Consider the following 17,071-nt stretch of genomic DNA (forward strand, 5'->3'; position numbering starts at 1 on the left):
ATGCATTCCTATGGGAAACATCGTTTCTACTTACAAATGTTTCTACTTACGAATGTGCATTTGGAACGGATTAAATTCGTAAGTAGAGGTTCCACTGTATATATGTATAAAGAAAATCATTGGATTGGCATAGAGATCATAGGTAAAAGCAATTAGAATAAGCAGAAATGACTAATACTTTGGTAAGATTTTTTAATAGAAAGTTGATGAGAAAACAGGTCTTCAGTAGCAAATATGCTTAAACAGATTTCAGCATTAATATACTAAGCTCAAGACAGTTTGACCAAAAAAGGGAAGGGCAGGAGGCATGGCCAAATTTGCTTAGCTTTTCTGGAACATTCGGGGTAAAGAACTAGGTGAGAGATTATCACTGAGGGGAAGAAAGAAAGAAAAAACTCAGAAGATTGTAAAAGGGGATAAAAGACTATGGACTAGCTGCATGAGAAAAGGAAAGAGAGTAACTAAGTAAACGCAGGTGGAATGACTGGCTCTCAGGTGAGACCTAATACTTAGGGCAGTCTGGGGTCACTTATGCTTGCAATTTAAGATACTTTCATGCATTGGAATCAATATCTCTATATGTGTTGCTTTTTCTTTGGTGTGTGCTTTAGTTGTAATTATTGCTTTTAAATCCTGCTAACTTGTCTTATCTATCATTGCTTTGTTCAGATGGTGGGAGGTACTCCAGTGGACTCCAGGTGTACATACCTTTAAATAGGGTAGTATGATCCCTGTTGGGGTCTTATTATAAGATATCTCCCAAAAATTATACAACCCTATGCCGTATGAGGCAATATACTATTTCGCCTAGGAAGCATTTTTATAGCAAATTTCCTCAAAGTAGCCTTAGAGCTATAGGATGTTGCATAGTCTGTCACAGGATTGGCTAAGAAGAAATCACAAAATATGTGACTGCACCATAATTGAAGAGAGGCTACAATAGAGTTGAAAATGGAAACATCAGGGGTAACATTGAATAAATATTGTTCTACTTAGGTGGGGGCAGGGAACATTCAGAGGAATAGACAGCAGTGACACACAGGTAGTCATAGCTACTTGAATTTTAATATAGAAAAGAGGCTGTCCTAATTTATTATTAAAGAGTTTGAAAATTAAGATTCCTTGCATATTTTCTATTATAGTCATGCAAAGTTACATAAATTACAATCAGTTTTCAGAAAGATAATTCATAAGACTACATTTCTGATAATCTAAATGTCTTCAGTTTGATAGAATTTTTTAACAAGATGAAGAAATGGGAAGATATGGCAAATCTACCCTCCCAGTTCAGAGAACGTACCACAAGATTAGAAAGAAACTTTACAGTTTCTGCTGTAATTTTTAAGAAGTATGAACCCATTTTTCAGGATATTTTCAAGTACCCCCAAGATGACCAACCACGCCAGCAGAGAGGAAGAAAACAAAGGTATGGATTTCTTATATTAATTAAGGTATTAATACATTGTTGTTTAAAAAAACTAAGATTTGTATTCTGACCCCATTTAATTAGAAGTAAGTTGCGTGTTAGTTTCATTGTAACCTAAGTAAATATGTTTAGTCCCTTTTGTTAGCTATCTTCTTAGGAAATGCCCACCCCAATCCTTGCTTCGCTCACCTGCAGTAGTTCACCTGTCCCCTTTCTCTGTCCCCCCCCCATCAATTACTCTCCTGCTTCTAAGTGTCTTTCCAGGCTTCTGACTGATAGGCAGAATTAGATGGTCATGCATTCTCTCTGTATCCTTGCCCTGTTTAACGAAACAAAGAACTATGAAGGCTGTGAGTGCTGCACAATCTCCCTCCTAGCCTGAACGCTCCTGAGCTGTCAGTCTAGAAGGGAAATAATAAGGAAATCTATGTGTGCAGCATTCAAATACAGTCATACCTCAGGTTGTGTCCGCTGCGGGTTGCGTTTTTCCGGGTTGTGAACACGGCGGACCTGGAAGTGTTTACTTCCGGGTTCCGCCATGTGTGCATGCGCAGAAGTGCTCTATCATGCTTTCATGCATGCGCTCTATTGCCGCTTGGGTTGTGGACTTTTTGGGGTGCGAATGGCACCCCAGAACGGATTGGGTCCGCAACCCGAGGTACCACTGTACAGCCCGGAGTGTGTCTGACTTTTCTATAGGAGTGGTATATTTTTGAGATCCTTCATTGTATAAATGAAAATATAATAATTTGTTTCTTTTTATGGTGTCATTACTAAAAAGGAGACAGCCTTGCACAGTCTCTGAAGTTTTTCAGTTTTCCTGGGTGCTGTTTGTTTATGCAAAAGGTAAGAACTGATGTTTATTATTGTGTTCCATAGCCTTCATGATGCTATCTTTTAACAGGTGTGATGGTGGCAGTGCACATTAATAATTGCTCCAAATCTATGGAATGGTCTTTCTTTCATAACTGCCTCCTTTTTCTTTTGGATTTTGACTTGGTTAGCTAGTCTTCTGGTTTTCCTCTTTAAAAAAAGGTGTAATTGATATGGCCATGCTTCCCTTACATAGTTAGTGAGGGGTGCTGTCCCTGTTTTGATGGTGTTGGTTTGTCTTTCTTTATTCAATTTGTACCCCTCCCCTCCTCACAAAGGAACCCATAGTGTTAAACACATCAGTAATAAGATTATTTGTTTAGTATTCAAAAACAAAAACAAAACGCATCATTGTCTCAAACAGTGATTTCAGGGTTTCCAAGAATAGTATCTTTCCATCCATCAAATATCTGGGTAAAGAGGGATGTTTTTCAGTTCCTCTTGAAAGCTATTAAAAAGGAAGACTCTCACCTCACCAGGGAAAGCATTCCACAAATTGGGAACCACTACTGAAAAGGCCATTTTATTACGATTTTCATTGTGTTTTGTTTCTCTTAAGCTTATTGATTTCAGTCAACCTTGCTCCCAGTTAAGTATGCACAGGATTGTATCTTCAATACAGTCTTGCTTGTACTGATGTTGGGGTATCTGAAAATTGGCTGAAAGCTCTCCCTTTCAAATCTTGATGGGAAATAGCATAGCCATTCTTCTTGTTCTCTTTAACAAGCTTGGAATTATGGGTGTGGGCTGTTAAATGAGACACTGCTGTTTTAACCTTGTGTATAGATTTATCTTGAGTGTCTGTAATTTGTCTGAAGGCATGAAGTGTCTACGGTATATAATTTGTGGAAGAGGCTTTGGTTTACACCCATTATAGACTGTTGACAATTCTTACACTCCTGATGGCTTAATTCAACTATAATACAAGTACAAAAAAGTTGTTGTCTAAACTGAGTATTTCTATTGGCTTTAAACATCTAGTCCTACTTTATGTGCTGCTTTATTTGTAGTGATGACTGTTGTATATTTACTCAGTCAACCTTTTGACAACATTCTTAATCTGTTGTTACAATGTAAGAAAATAATATGAGCATCACAGCTCATTGAAATGGAATACAGTTCCTAGAATGTGTTCTATTTCAAAACCCACCATTAATTTGTTTTCAAAGGGAAAAAAACTGTTATGTTCTTGCTAAGATTCCTACCAGTTGCGCAGGGGTGGGCAGATGTTACTGTATATTGATATCTACTGGTATATCTCTGGATGATTTGAAGTAGATTGGCAAGTATTTCTGACTCCCTGTAGTTTAACAGCTCCCTGTGAGCTGAATTCTGATACTCAAAACAAATTTCTTGACTCATAATTCTTTTCTTCTATGCCTTTTGTACCTGGCTGTGGATAGTGAATCTTGGGTTTCAAAACCAAAGTAGATATTGCAACCCTGAAATCTGCCCACTTCTGCAAGTAAAGTACAGAATAATTGATTGGACAATGAATCTAAAAAGCAAATTGACTAGGATTATAGGGGTTAGTGTCAGAAACTACAGGACTTTTTGTCTATCTTTTTTGATTAACCTTTTTATTTTTAAGTATTAAAGACTTGCAATTTAATGAGCACTATTAATGAGCTGCTGTTTTCTAGCTGATTATTCAGTCAATGAGAACAAATTGTTTTTTTGTTGTTGCAAGAATGGCAGATACCTCCCATGAAATACTTAAGACTTTCAAATGGGATGATGTAGCTTGCAAACTGTGAAACGGAGTTTCACATGCACAGGGTTCATTTGCTTTTGACAAATAGCCATGGGACCTTGTTTGCACTGTTTTTGAGGGTTTCTTCTGCGTTTATCATAGCAACCACATTTCAAGGACAAGTTTGGGCTTGCCTGTGTGGCCAGCTTTGCTTAAAGATAAGCACTTGCAACTTCCTTTCTCTGCACAGAAAGTAATATAGATTTATTGCTTACTACTTCTGGTGCAGATGAATTAGCCTCTTGCGTGTGTTGTAAGGGAAGTGTTAAGGTACTGTAGGTTTGTTTGTGGTTTGTTGGTGGTTTGTTGTCTGTGGTTTGTTTAAGGTGGAAATGTTCTTTATTTGAGGCAGCAATTAAACAGTAGCAGTATTCTCACTTTTTTGCTATTTAATTTTTTAAAAGGAAAATAGCAAATAAGAAATTAGAGAGTAATAAGGCTGAACTTGGAAATAACAGTTGTCCTAACACTCCTGCTTTGGAAGTTATTATATGTACAGTTTTTAGTTTATAGTATTACAGTATTAATATAAATTATCTGTAATTTACATGACAACAGTTTTAAATATGATGTCAGTAGATGTCGTGCATGTACATTTATAATGTATTTACATACCTGTTCCAGTATTGCATATGCACACGGTTTAATGAATACTGTTGATGCTAAGCTGGTGCTCTTTAGATGTTGTTGGAGTACAACTCCTATTTAATTCTGACCACCACTCATGCTGACTGAGGCTGTTGGAAGCTGGAGTCCAAAACATCTAGAGGGCAGCAGGTTGGAGAAGTCTAGTTTATTCTATGAGAAATTTTCTAAGGATTGCACTCATCTTGTTAAAGTTAGGAGCACTTTTTAATCATCTTTTCTTTATAATATGTTGAAGGATTTCATAACACAAATTGATTTCTAAACAGTGAGAACTCAAGTACAGTAAGAAAGGAGTAATATTTTTACATTAAGTTTGAAACCTCTAAAAAGGAGCATGTAATAGTTCAGAATGCATTTACCCAGAGGGAATACTGAACATTTTCCCTTGCTTTATTTTTCAGTCAAATCTTTTTTGATAGTAACAATGAACGATGTATGTATTTTTAAAAGATTCATGGGTAAGGGACTGTAAGATAATATTGTTAACTGTCCAATCTTAAAATTCACAGTCATTTGCATTTTTCTGAGAATTCTGAAATCTAAATGTAATTCAAATCTTGTTTGTAATCTCTCAGGCAATTTCCCTATGATCAGTGATGACTTAGTCAATTCCTACCATCTATTATTATGTGTCCTCGATCTAGTCTATGGAAATGCTCTCCAGTGCCCAAATCGTAAGGAGCTTCTGAATCCTAGTTTTAAAGGTACATTTAAAAATATTTTTATAATCTGCTCATGGTATGCCATGAAAAGAAAAAAAACTTGCTTTTTTATTTTGGCTTTGAGTGTAGTGAACCAAATATTGCACTGAAAGATTAGGTGCGCCACACTGGGTGGAACTCTAAAAAGGATTAGATATAATGCAGGTTGTTCACACTTTTGCTTTATCTGCACATTTAATTGTTCTCTAACTTTGCCATAGAAAAATACAGCAGGCCAAAGAACATATTGTTTATCTATACAGTGGTACCTCGACTTATGAAGGCGATCCGTTCCGCGGTGCTCTTCGGAAGTCAAAGCGTCCATTTTGCGCATGCGCAAAGTGCAATTTTGCTTTTGTGCATGCGCAGGCCGCATGCACCGTTTCTGCGCATGCGCAGAACGCGCACGTGGTGAAAATACTTCCTGGTTAGCGGACTTCAGAAGTCGAGGCATTCGTAATTCGAGGTACCACTGTACACAGGGCTGGATTGATGAAAAGTGAAGGGAGAGAGCATGGTTTGTATCATAGTCTTCAAGAAACAAAAATTCCTTCATAAAACCGGGAATTGATTCACACAAAAAAGCCCAAATGTTTGCCACGGTGACAGTGATTGGTGAATGAATACTGATTTTAAACTCTGAATCATAGATTTTAGTTGAGAAAGTGTTATTTTTAATATAAATAAGTACAGTATATAGGGAATTTTCAATTTTGCCTACTGCGTCTGCTGCTTGGTGCTGATGTAGTACCTGTTGCTGATGTTATTTCTGTTGTCTGGTCTTTGACCACAATAAAGATTGATTGAGTGTTGGATTTTTTTTTTCATATTAAAATTTAGTAAACCCGGAACATGCAAAATACTTTTACTCCTCTCTTCCCCTCCCTACCCCCGATGCTACTTGGTATCATAGGGCTGCCTGAAGACTTCCATAGTAAAGATTTTAAGGTAGTGTCTGAAACTCCTTGCATCATTGAAAAGCTCTGCTCCTTACATGATGGCTTAGTATTGGAAGCCAAGGGCATAAAAGAACATTTTTGGAAGCCCTATGTGAGGAAACTTTTTGAGAAAAAGGTATGTAACTAATTTTAAAACTTTATGCTTTATTAATGATTTTTTCATTATTCCATTGCTTGCACTTAGCTCTAGTTCTGTTTTCTTGTAGATTCTAAAGGGAAAGGAAGAAAATCTGATGGGCTTTCTAGATCCTGGAAACTTCGGAGAAAGCTTGTGAGTTTTGTAGAACATTGGTATTGGTGGTCACAGAATTTGCTGGATACAGAGGTTCCATTAGTTTGCTCTCAATCTATCACAACATCCCTCACCACTTAGAGCTAAGTTTTGAAGCCCATTACCCACTGGTAATGGTATGAAATTTGCTCCTGTAAATCACCATATTTTGAACCACTCAGTTTTAGTTACTTGTGAAATCCTGGGCTATAATTTTTTAGCTTCCTCAAATGCATTTGTACCTTTTAAAGGTATCTTAAACAGGAGCATCCTTGACAAATTGCCTAAGTGTGTGTGTGTGTGTGTGTGTGTGTGTGTGTGTGTGTGTACACAGTGGTTCCTTGGTTTAAGAACAGTCCTGTTTATGAACAATTCGGTTTACGAACTCTGCAAAACGGGAAGTAGTGTCCCGGTTTGCAAACTTTACCTCAGTCTAAGAATGGAATCCGAATGGTGGAAAGGCACCGGTGGCAGGAGGCCTCATCAGAGAAAATGCACCTCAGTTTAAGAACGGTTTCAGTTTAAGAATGGACTTCTGGAATGGATTAAGTTCGTAAACTGAGGTACCCCTGTCTATATATGTTTATTAAATTTCTATCCCACCCCTTCTTCCAATCATCCATTTGCCTTTGAATGTGCACCAAAGTCCCAGGTTGGTTGAGTTTCCCTAGCTCTCTTTTGACCTTGAAATATTAAAAGTCAGTGGTTGGATCCTAGTTTTTTTTCTGTCTCCCCTTTTTCCTTTAACCCCCCAAAATCTGCTTCTAGGGGTTGGGAGATTTGGGGAGGTGATGTGGTGAGGAGGGTTGCAGATATCTCCTCCCCACCCCCTTCCTCTAGATTAACAAATGAGCAACTTAAGATCCAAATCATTTCCCATGTTTGCATTATCATAACTTGCTTCAAGATGAAGCTGGGGGATGCACAAGTGTTTTGTCCAAACATATAGCTGCTGGACCCTGGCTTAATATCTTTGCTTCAGTTACATTTAATGGTTTTGATTGCTTGCCTGGGGAAGCAAGGAACAACACATCTGCATATGTACATGAAAGGTTAATCCAGGCATCCCCAAACTTCGGCCCTCCAGATGTTTTAGACTACAATTCCCATCATCCCTGACCACTGGTCCTCTTAGCTAGGGATCATGGGAGTTGTGGGCCAAAACATCTGGAGGGCCGCAGTTTGGGGATGCCTGGGTTAATCCATGTCTTGGCTTCATAAACTGGAGAGGTGATTATCTGAGCAGAGCAGTTCTGTCAGCAGTTTGATCATATACAGTTAGATATCAGTTGGTTACTTTATTACATTTTGATAGTACTCAGCAGGGCTTTTTTCAACTGGAACTCACCAGAACCCAGTTCTGGCACCCCTCAGGTGGGCACCATTGTCATTATAAGAGAAAAAGGAGGGGTGTTCATGGCACCTCTTTTTCTAGAAAAATCTTAATGATCCTCACTATTTAGATTGATGCCACAACAAAAGTCTCATTTTTAATTATTATTTTGAAGAAATAAATGTTGGCTTAGTAGTTACGCTTTGTAAAAGTTATCATAGAAGGAATCAAAAATCCAATAGTTTTCTGTGGTAACACTTTGTAGAAATTCTAACCCTGTTTGACTTTTCTCATGACAGAAGAGAAAAGGCCTAGGAAGACCTTTTTCACTGAAACGCTTCCCTCTGTTCTGTTGCAGTCACTTATATTTTGAGTACTCAGCACTGTTTTTATCTCTCTCCCCCCACCCCCAAATATTATAGCAAAGCCATCAACAAGACCTATGAGGAGTACATATTGTCAGTTGGAAATCTAGATGAGCGAATATTTCTTGGAGATGATGCAGATGAAGAAATAGGAACTTTGCGAAGATGCTTAAATACAGCCTCAGGCATGGAAACAGCCAAAAGAGTTCAAGTGAAATATAATCTGCAAGAGCATTTTGAACGAGTGAGTATACTGTGTTCTATCATGTGTTCTATTGGTGAGTTGTTGTCTGTCCTTAGAACAGTCATAGTAGCATATTGCCCATGGTCAGTAGGTGACAGAATTACATGTCTGGGTGTATTTGTCTCTGGTGCATTTCCAAGCCCAAATCAAAGTAAAGGTTTTAAGCTTTGCAGTAATAACTTTTAAGATCTGCTTCAGAAGATCTTCTGCTGTGCTCACCCTCAGGTTGGCAAGGTGGGTTGCCAGGATGGAAATGCACTTCTTTATGGTGGCCCCACAGCCATGCTGGCCCTTCCATTGGGCCAGCACCAAATCTCTATGTTGCAGACTTCGGGGAAGGCCCTGAAGACGTACCTTTTCCAGACATGATGCTTGTTAACCAAGTGAGAGTCTAACTGAATTACATTCTCTCCAGTTTTGTTAAGTGTTGATTTGTAGCATTTTGAAGTTTTAGTTTTGTACTACCTTTGTCTCTTATTTTGCTTGTAAGCTTTTTGGATGGGCTTTTACCCAGAAAAGCGGCCTAAAATATTTTAAATCATGAAATAATTAATTTTTATGTAATCATTGTAGTAACTTCAGATCTTAATTTTTTTTCATGTTGCTGCTGTTTAGGCAAAATCCTTTAGAATAGCAACACCTCTTACTGGTCGAAAGTATATAAAGGAGAGCGACCCGTGTACAAGTCCCATTTCCATAGCCACATACAGCTTGACTCGACTTCATACAATGCTGACAGGCCTGAAAAATGCCCCTAGTGAAAATCTTGAGCAGATTCTCAGGTTAGTAGAATCACTGCTTTGAAATGGAATATTATGGACCAGAAAGCCAAATACAGAAAACAATAATTTTTAGATTACTTGAAGGAGTTTGATATTATAGTACTTCAGGGTACATAGTATTGTGATCACAGATGCGTGAACAACTTTATCATTCCCCCCCCACACACACACACACCCCTCCATTTGTGCAGAGATACAGTTCTCTGGAGTAATTACCTTTTAAGATTACATGTAGCCTCTTTGTGTATAAGAAAACATACAGTGTGTTCTTCTTATGCTCCCCTGTTCTTGGATGAAATAACGACAACTGTTTTTATAACTGGCATTTAACAGTATTGCATTACCATGGTAAATCAGTTTATTTGTTGGTAATGCAACACAACAAAATGTAATAAAAAACCATATCACCCCTTCTTAATTTACATTTTTTTAAAAAATAAATAAATCATTTTTTCTGGCCAGGGCTTGTTCCAGGGATCCTTCTTTGTCAATTGCCAACAGGGTGAAAGAAATGCATGACATTTATTGTCAGAGAACACCATCACAGGGAGAACCTGGTAACTTTTCTAAAGGTAAGGCCATACTATGCTCTTATATAAAGCAACTTCCATTGTGTTCTGATATTTTCAGTGATTCCTGTACACAGTGCAGCTAGTATTTGAAAGCTGCCTGGCCTTTGGGCATGTGTTCTGTCCGAAAATTGATCCATCTGGAAATAGTGCAGTATAGCCTTATACTAACATGTTTGTAATTTCTATTTGTTTCAAGGAATTTAAAAGTAATTATTGTTGTTTGGAAGCATTCCCCTCCCCCATTATGATTCTTTTTAATGGCAGCTGACAAAATCTAGCCCCAAGTCTAGGTCTTCAATTTCTTTTCTTAATATGCAGAAATTGTTGGAAAACACTTTCGTCTTGCTGAGGTCCTTTATTATAAAGTATTGGAGTCTGTCATTGAGCAAGAAAAGAGAAGACTAGGAGATGCTGATTTATCTGTAAGTAAGTCAGAATAGTTCGCATAAATTTTCAACATCTTTTATTTCAAAAGAAACTAATACAAAATGAAATACTTAGCTACAATAAGAATTAATGGTAATCAGTCCATAAGCTGGCACCAATTTAGTCATTGTTAGTCTTTAAGATTGCCTAACCTCGTAGTTTGTGTAAACATAATGTTAAACTCTAATTAAATTTCTGTTGCCTAGAGATCAAAGCAGTTTACCCTCTTCTATACAATATTATAACTTCTGCTCCAGAGAAATTGCTATGTAAGTTGCAGTCTCCCTGACAGTGAATAAAATGGTCATTTTTAAATGGTCATATACATAAACCTTGGCAGTATTAAAAGCATTTAATATTGTTGACAGGTGTTGTTATCCCAGTTTTCCCAAAAATAACCAACAAACACTGGCTGCATGATAAGTCCATTGCCCAGAAGGGAATCTGTCTTTATAAGTGGATGAGACCTGTGAGATGTCCATATTCCCCAACAAAGAAATGCTGCCTTCCTAAATTGAAATTAAATGAGTTTGTGTGTGCAAGAGAGTCATGAACATGGGTCTTCCTATCCTAGTGATTGGCCATAACCATGAGGTTTAGGAACCAAGTGATGGAGACACATAACTCAGACATTTTCCTTTGCCTGCTCAGTGTCAACTTCCACCTTACTGGTGCAAATTAGCTAGTAGCAAATTATATCGTGCTAGATTTTTGAAAGGACTTGCTTGAATGAAGAAATGCTATTTGCGTTTTTATGCTGAACTGATTGAATTCTTCACTGTACTAATACCTTTTCTATCCTAGGGGATCCTGGAGCATGATGTGTTTCACAGATCTCTCATGGCTTGCTGCCTTGAGATAATTATTTATTCTTACAAAGCAACTGATAGTTTCCCATTCATCGCTGATATATTTGATGTTCCTGCCTTTCACTTTTATAAGGTGAATTCTTTTTTACCATTTGCTCTGACTTCTAAAAGTCAGCAAGGAAAATGTTATAATTTACTAAGAAGTTAACACCTTTTAATTTTTAAAAATGCTATTGAATTTCATAGAATTAATAGAATTTCAAGACTTAATGATGTATGTTTGTTTAAATTTGCAATATTTGTTATAGGTGATAGAGATTCTGATTAGAGCAGAAGATGGCCTTTGCAGAGAGGTAGTGAAGCACCTCAATCATATCGAAGAGCAGATTTTAGAAAGTCTGGCGTGGAAAGTGGAATCGCCGTTGTGGGACAAAATAAAAGAAAATGAAAATAAAGTTCCCACATGTGAGGAGGTAAAATATGGGGCTTATCTGCTGTGTGTGTATATACTTCTTTATTTAGTACTTGGGAATTTATTCTGCCTGTTTAACCAAAATGGGAAGGATTTAGCCCTCGTTCATCAGCTGAGAAGCCAACTTAACCCTAAACCAGCACTATCCAACCTATTACCCTATGGAAGTTTCAGGCTACAACTCCCATCATCCTTGATGATTGGCTATTCTGGTTGGGGCTGATGAGAGCTGTGGTCAGCACTCATTGCCCCTCTCCTCAACCCCATTCCTCTACTGAGGCAGCTCCTTAAAAACTGTCTGCGGTGTCTGCCAGCAGTGCTTTTTCTTGTAGTCAGTGAAGCTATTTAGGATGCATGGATTCAGGTGTTCAACCAATTCTACATTAAAACTGCCAGCAGCTTGGCCTCTGAGAATATAATGGGCACAGCCATCCCTTGAGTCTTCATGCCCTGCTATTGGTCAGCAATGGGTCCTCCTTTCCTTTAGACATCAGTTGATTGTTTAGTATCTCATTTTCTTTACCCAGTGAGAGCAAGAGGGTGAGTGTAATGGGGGGAGACTATTTGCCAGCAGGCTCATCATACAGGTTTAAGCAGACTTTTTTGCAGATCCAGCTCGTTGTCCCTCACTACTTTCCTCAAGAAAACACTGAACCAGCAATTTTTAAGAAAATATAAAGATGTACATTAAGTAAAGAAGAACTATTTCCCTCCAATGTGCCCAACTGATCTAGTTCTATTAAAATGTCATTGAAATCTGTCATAGCAGACCAGTATTATTACTGGAGTTTCTGGCTCCTGCATGAAGTATCTAGAAAACAGATTAATCGTGTTTATTTAACTGGTACTGTAGCTGTAGTCTTATACCACCTTCCTGTGAGTAAGTACCCTTGAATTAAATGGGACTTGCTTCTGAGTAGACATGTATAGATCACACAGTAAGGCACAGTTCAGATGTCATGTTTCTAGATATCTCAACCATGCTATGAGATTGTGTGCTTCCCTGTTCCTACATGTTTGTTTATTTAAATGTATGTTCTCTTAAAAAAAAAAACCAGTTCACATTAAAATCCCCCTTCCCAGTTTGCTTATAACTGGAATTTTCTATTATATTTAGATCCCAACTTACTATTGTTACAGCTTCCTAGGGTTTTCCAAATCTGTTGTTCAAATCTTGGGTTGTAGGCAAGGCTGGGACATCATTAACCATAGTTTGCACTAGATTAAAACCATGATTTGGAGCAATTTTGGTGAATGGTAAATGTTTTGGACATAAATGCTAAATGTTTTGGACATAACAGTGGAGGTTGAAAAATCAACAAGAAGCAACAGGGAGAAAAAACTCTAAAAGGCCTCAAAATGTTCCTGTAATGCAGGGGTCCCCAAACTTACCCGGCAAGCACGCAAACGTTATTTCCGGTGCACTTCCGGGTCGGGAGAGGCCCATGCGCATGCGCACAAACAATTATCAGTTGTCGCGGGCCGGATAAAAGAGGCCTTTGGGCCGTATGCAGCCTGCGGGCGTTAGTCTAGGGACCCCTGCTCTAATGGCTGAACTGGACTACAGAGAGCAACATTTTTAAAAGAGGTTTTGCAAGGATAAAAAATGCATGAATCTTATGTTTTCAGGTAATGCCATCTCAGTATTTTGAAAAATCAAATGGGAACAGTGTGGCAGGTTCCCCTTTAACCCCAAGGAGACCGAATGAGATTCGTGCTGAAACTGGAACACTGGGAAAGGGTAAGATTTACTCAGTTTATCACAGTTTATCTTGTCTCAGTGTTTGCACATGACGAATATTACTACTTAAAACCACCTCTTATTGGGCAGGGCATGATCATATTGGGAGAAAGGCCTGTGGATGATGATAATCAGATGTGACTTGTGTTGGCCTATTCACAAGGAGCATTCTCTTCCATGAAATTTACATAGTAAAATAATCTGACAACCTTGCCACATCCAAAATGTACATGAATCCTTAATCTGATGTTTTTTGAGTGGGATTAAACTTTAAACAAGAAGCCATTGGATTACGTGCAATTCTTCCCCCCCCCCACCACACAAACACTTTTTCTTTGTCAATCTGCAGGTCTTTCATCTTCTCCAACCACGCTTTATGAGAGATACAACTCTCCAACAAGTAATCCTACGAGGAGAAGGCTCTTTGTTGATAATGACCCCCCTACTGAGGCCACTCGGACTCCTGTGAGGGTCTCCCAGCAGCCCGTGATCAGTACAATGTCTGTTCAGAACGTCTCCACAGAAACAATACCTGTCACTCCTGTGCCTGGGCAGACTTTAGTTACTGTAGCAACTGCAACTGTGACTGCAAATAATGGACAGACAGTTACAATACCGGTACAAGGTAAGGAGGATGCATGGTCTTTGCAAGATGTAAGAAATAACCACTACGGTGGCTCCCAGTGCCATCTTTGGCGTGAGGATTGTAGTGAAGTGGGTGAATCATATAATTGAAGAGTTTGAAAGTACCCCTTCTCAGTAGGTACCCTCTTAGGAGTTCCTGCACCTGCAGAAGGGGGGGGGCGAGTGGGAGCCCAGAAGAGAGCATACTCTGTGGCAGCCCCTAAATAGTGGAATTCCCTCCCCACGAAAGTATGTTTACACCTTCTGCAATAACCTTCTGCCATATAATGAAGGTACAACTCTTAACCCTGACCTTTGACACTTGAGATATCTATATTTTTAGACCAGGGTGAGAGGGTATGTAGGGTAGAAGTAAGGGAGTAAATAATGTCCTCAAAATTCAGACTTTCCAGTACGGAAGCTTTTAATCTTTAAGAAATTTTAATATTTCTGTTGGAAGCCGCCCAGAGTGGCTGGGAAAACCCAGCCAGTTGGGCAGGGTATAAATAATAATAATAATAATAATAATAATAATAATAATAATAATAATAATAATAATTTATTATTTATTATTTCAGCCCCAGAAGCAAATTGGCTTCCCCCTTTTTCTCAAAGTTCAGTATGTACATATTCATATACTTCCCTAAGTAGTAGGTAGTTTTTGTTAAAAATGTTTCTGGATTTTCTCCCAGCTGTCCCTTTGCAGCATTTATTTGCTCTTCCTTTTACAGGCATTGCCAATGAAAATGGAGGAATAACTTTCATTCCAGTCCAGGTCAACGTAAGTGGGCAGGCCCAACCACTGCCCAGTGCCATCCAGCCTCTCAGTGCCCAGACCCTTGCTGGGACTCTCAGTACTCAACAAATGACTGGCCCAGCCCTTCAGATACAAGGCCAGTTCCAGCAGATTGCCCTTCCCGGAGAGCGACAAAAGCAGCAAATGGGCAGTAGCAGTGTTAAGTCCAGGAAGGCCGGCTCACTCTCACTCTTCTTTAGAAAGGTACATCCAGCGTAGAAAATCACATGTGTCACTACAGTGCTGACTTGGCTGGAAACACAAGCTTTCTTTCTTAGGGTAAGAACATCCTCAGACAGGAAGATGTGTATGATAAACTCAGACCATTTTTTTCTAATTCCACTCATAAATAAGAGTTCAAAATCCACATTGTTCTAGCTGATTTTATTGCAACAGTCCTCAGACATATCAGTTTGAACTTCATGCAATCGCTTATCTTTTATGATGGTGATTTAGAACAGCGTGACCCGCGTCGTGACCCGGCCGGCTTCCTTTCCGGCGGGTCAGAGTTGTTTATTGGCAGCCGCCAGGCACGTGACAATGCAAATCGCCCTTCTCGTCGCCGCACGTCGCGGCAAAATTTAGACAAACTAAACTAAAATTTAGACAAACTTAAAGAAGCTGGCTGGATGAGCTCAACCTGAAACTTGCTGAGCAAAGGATTGTGCTGGCAGAGAAATCAGCGGCTTGTGAAGCCTTATTACAGGAGATTGCAACCAAAACAGCAATTGGCAAGTGTTTCTTACAGTCATAATTATATAGTCAATATAGGGCGGCACAGAGTTAATTTTTTTAACTTTTTAAATGGTGGTGTGCCTCGTGATTTTTTTCATGGAACAAGTGTGCCTTGGCCCAAAAAAGGTTGAGAAACACTGATTTAGAAGAGGTTGTTGTGCCTCTCACATTTATACAGAGTACCACCCTATAACTGCTTCTGATTGATTGATTGATTGATTGATTGAATCTGCAAAGGGCATTTTTGGCTGCCAGCCAACCAGATGTTCTCCCAGAAAGCGATCTCTCTTTTCATCCTTCCCAACCCATTTTCCACCCCCATAGCATTCCCTGGCTTTGCATTCCTGTTAAATAGGGGACTTTGTTCTTCCTTGCTTGCTTTCCAGCTACCTTTTTGGAAAAAAAAATAGTTGAAGTGAAATTTTGTTGATAAAATTGGGTATATAAGCTTAAGGAATACAACTCACATGTTAGGTTTGTGACCATAGTAGAGCATTGTTTTTATAATAGGCATCAACATTTTTTGTATCAGTTCAAATGTTCATCACAGTCTATTGACTAAGAAACAAAAGTACTAAATACCAGCCTCAGTAGAACCCGTTATTAACACTACTCACTCCTGAACAGGCTGGCTATTGCTCGGGCAGGTCAACTTTAGACAATTGCTTTATGCTCAAGCATATTATTGATAAATATTTAGCTGGAATTGTAAGACATGTTTATGTGGCTTTCATTGATTTGAAAGCTGCTTTCAATTCTATATTTCGGGAGCAAACTATAATCAAATGCATAATGGTGCTCTATTCTGGCACATCTTTGCGAGTTAGAATAAATGGAGGGCATCTATCTGACACTGTTCCAGTTATAAAAGGAGTAAGACAAGGATTTATAAATGATGTACCGGTAGCTGAGTTTCTAAGAGGTGAGCACTGTTTTCCAGTAAAAATCAGAAATATTTAGTCCTCCTTTACGCAGATGATGCAATCCTGATTTCCTGCACCCAGTTGGGCTTGCGCAGACTGCTGAATTGTTTCAGCTTGTATTGCAAGAATGAGCATCTTACTATAAATAACCCAAAAACACAAGTTATGTATGGTATTTGGCAAATCCAAGAAAACTCACAATTGGTCACTCGATGGAAATACACTGGAGCAAGTATCTCAGTGTGGTCTTTCAGTGGACAGGGAACTGGTCTGCACAGGTCCACTCAAGCACCCTATTAGCTGGTAGAACTTGAAATGGACTATTACAATTCCACCGTACAAAACGGGGCAACTTGGTTTAGCCTACTTTAGAACTTTGTAAGACCAGGGTGTTACCAAAGTTGTTATATGGAGCACCACTGTGGGCCATGACTAATTTAGATCACTGCAGATAGCGCAAAACAAATTTTTACAAACTCTTAGGAACTCCTTTATGTTGGCTCATCCAATCCACTAATGGAAGGACATTTAGTCTTGTCTGTGTAAAGGATATCATTTTAAATTTGGTAAATCTACCTTGGCAGGGATGGATACAATGGAATTTTTTTTAAAAAAAAT

At 38.7% G+C, this 17,071-nt stretch overlaps 1 protein-coding gene across 1 annotated transcript in view; it reads left to right on the forward strand.

Annotated features, from left to right (window-relative positions):
- Positions 1–17,071, forward strand: part of RBL2 (RB transcriptional corepressor like 2) — a 30,996-nt gene that overhangs the window by 5,971 nt on the left and 7,954 nt on the right. The window contains exons 3-16 of the mRNA XM_035116844.2: positions 1,226–1,426; positions 2,208–2,272; positions 5,276–5,404; positions 6,315–6,475; positions 6,567–6,631; positions 8,387–8,573; positions 9,189–9,355; positions 9,818–9,927; positions 10,246–10,349; positions 11,158–11,295; positions 11,471–11,635; positions 13,264–13,375; positions 13,725–14,000; positions 14,731–14,999. Of these exons, the coding sequence (XP_034972735.1) occupies positions 1,226–1,426; positions 2,208–2,272; positions 5,276–5,404; positions 6,315–6,475; positions 6,567–6,631; positions 8,387–8,573; positions 9,189–9,355; positions 9,818–9,927; positions 10,246–10,349; positions 11,158–11,295; positions 11,471–11,635; positions 13,264–13,375; positions 13,725–14,000; positions 14,731–14,999 (2,149 nt within the window). The remainder of the gene's footprint in view (positions 1–1,225; positions 1,427–2,207; positions 2,273–5,275; positions 5,405–6,314; positions 6,476–6,566; positions 6,632–8,386; positions 8,574–9,188; positions 9,356–9,817; positions 9,928–10,245; positions 10,350–11,157; positions 11,296–11,470; positions 11,636–13,263; positions 13,376–13,724; positions 14,001–14,730; positions 15,000–17,071) is intronic.

This window comes from Zootoca vivipara, chromosome 6, assembly GCF_963506605.1.
Source record: "Zootoca vivipara chromosome 6, rZooViv1.1, whole genome shotgun sequence".
Lineage (NCBI taxonomy): Eukaryota > Metazoa > Chordata > Lepidosauria > Squamata > Lacertidae > Zootoca > Zootoca vivipara.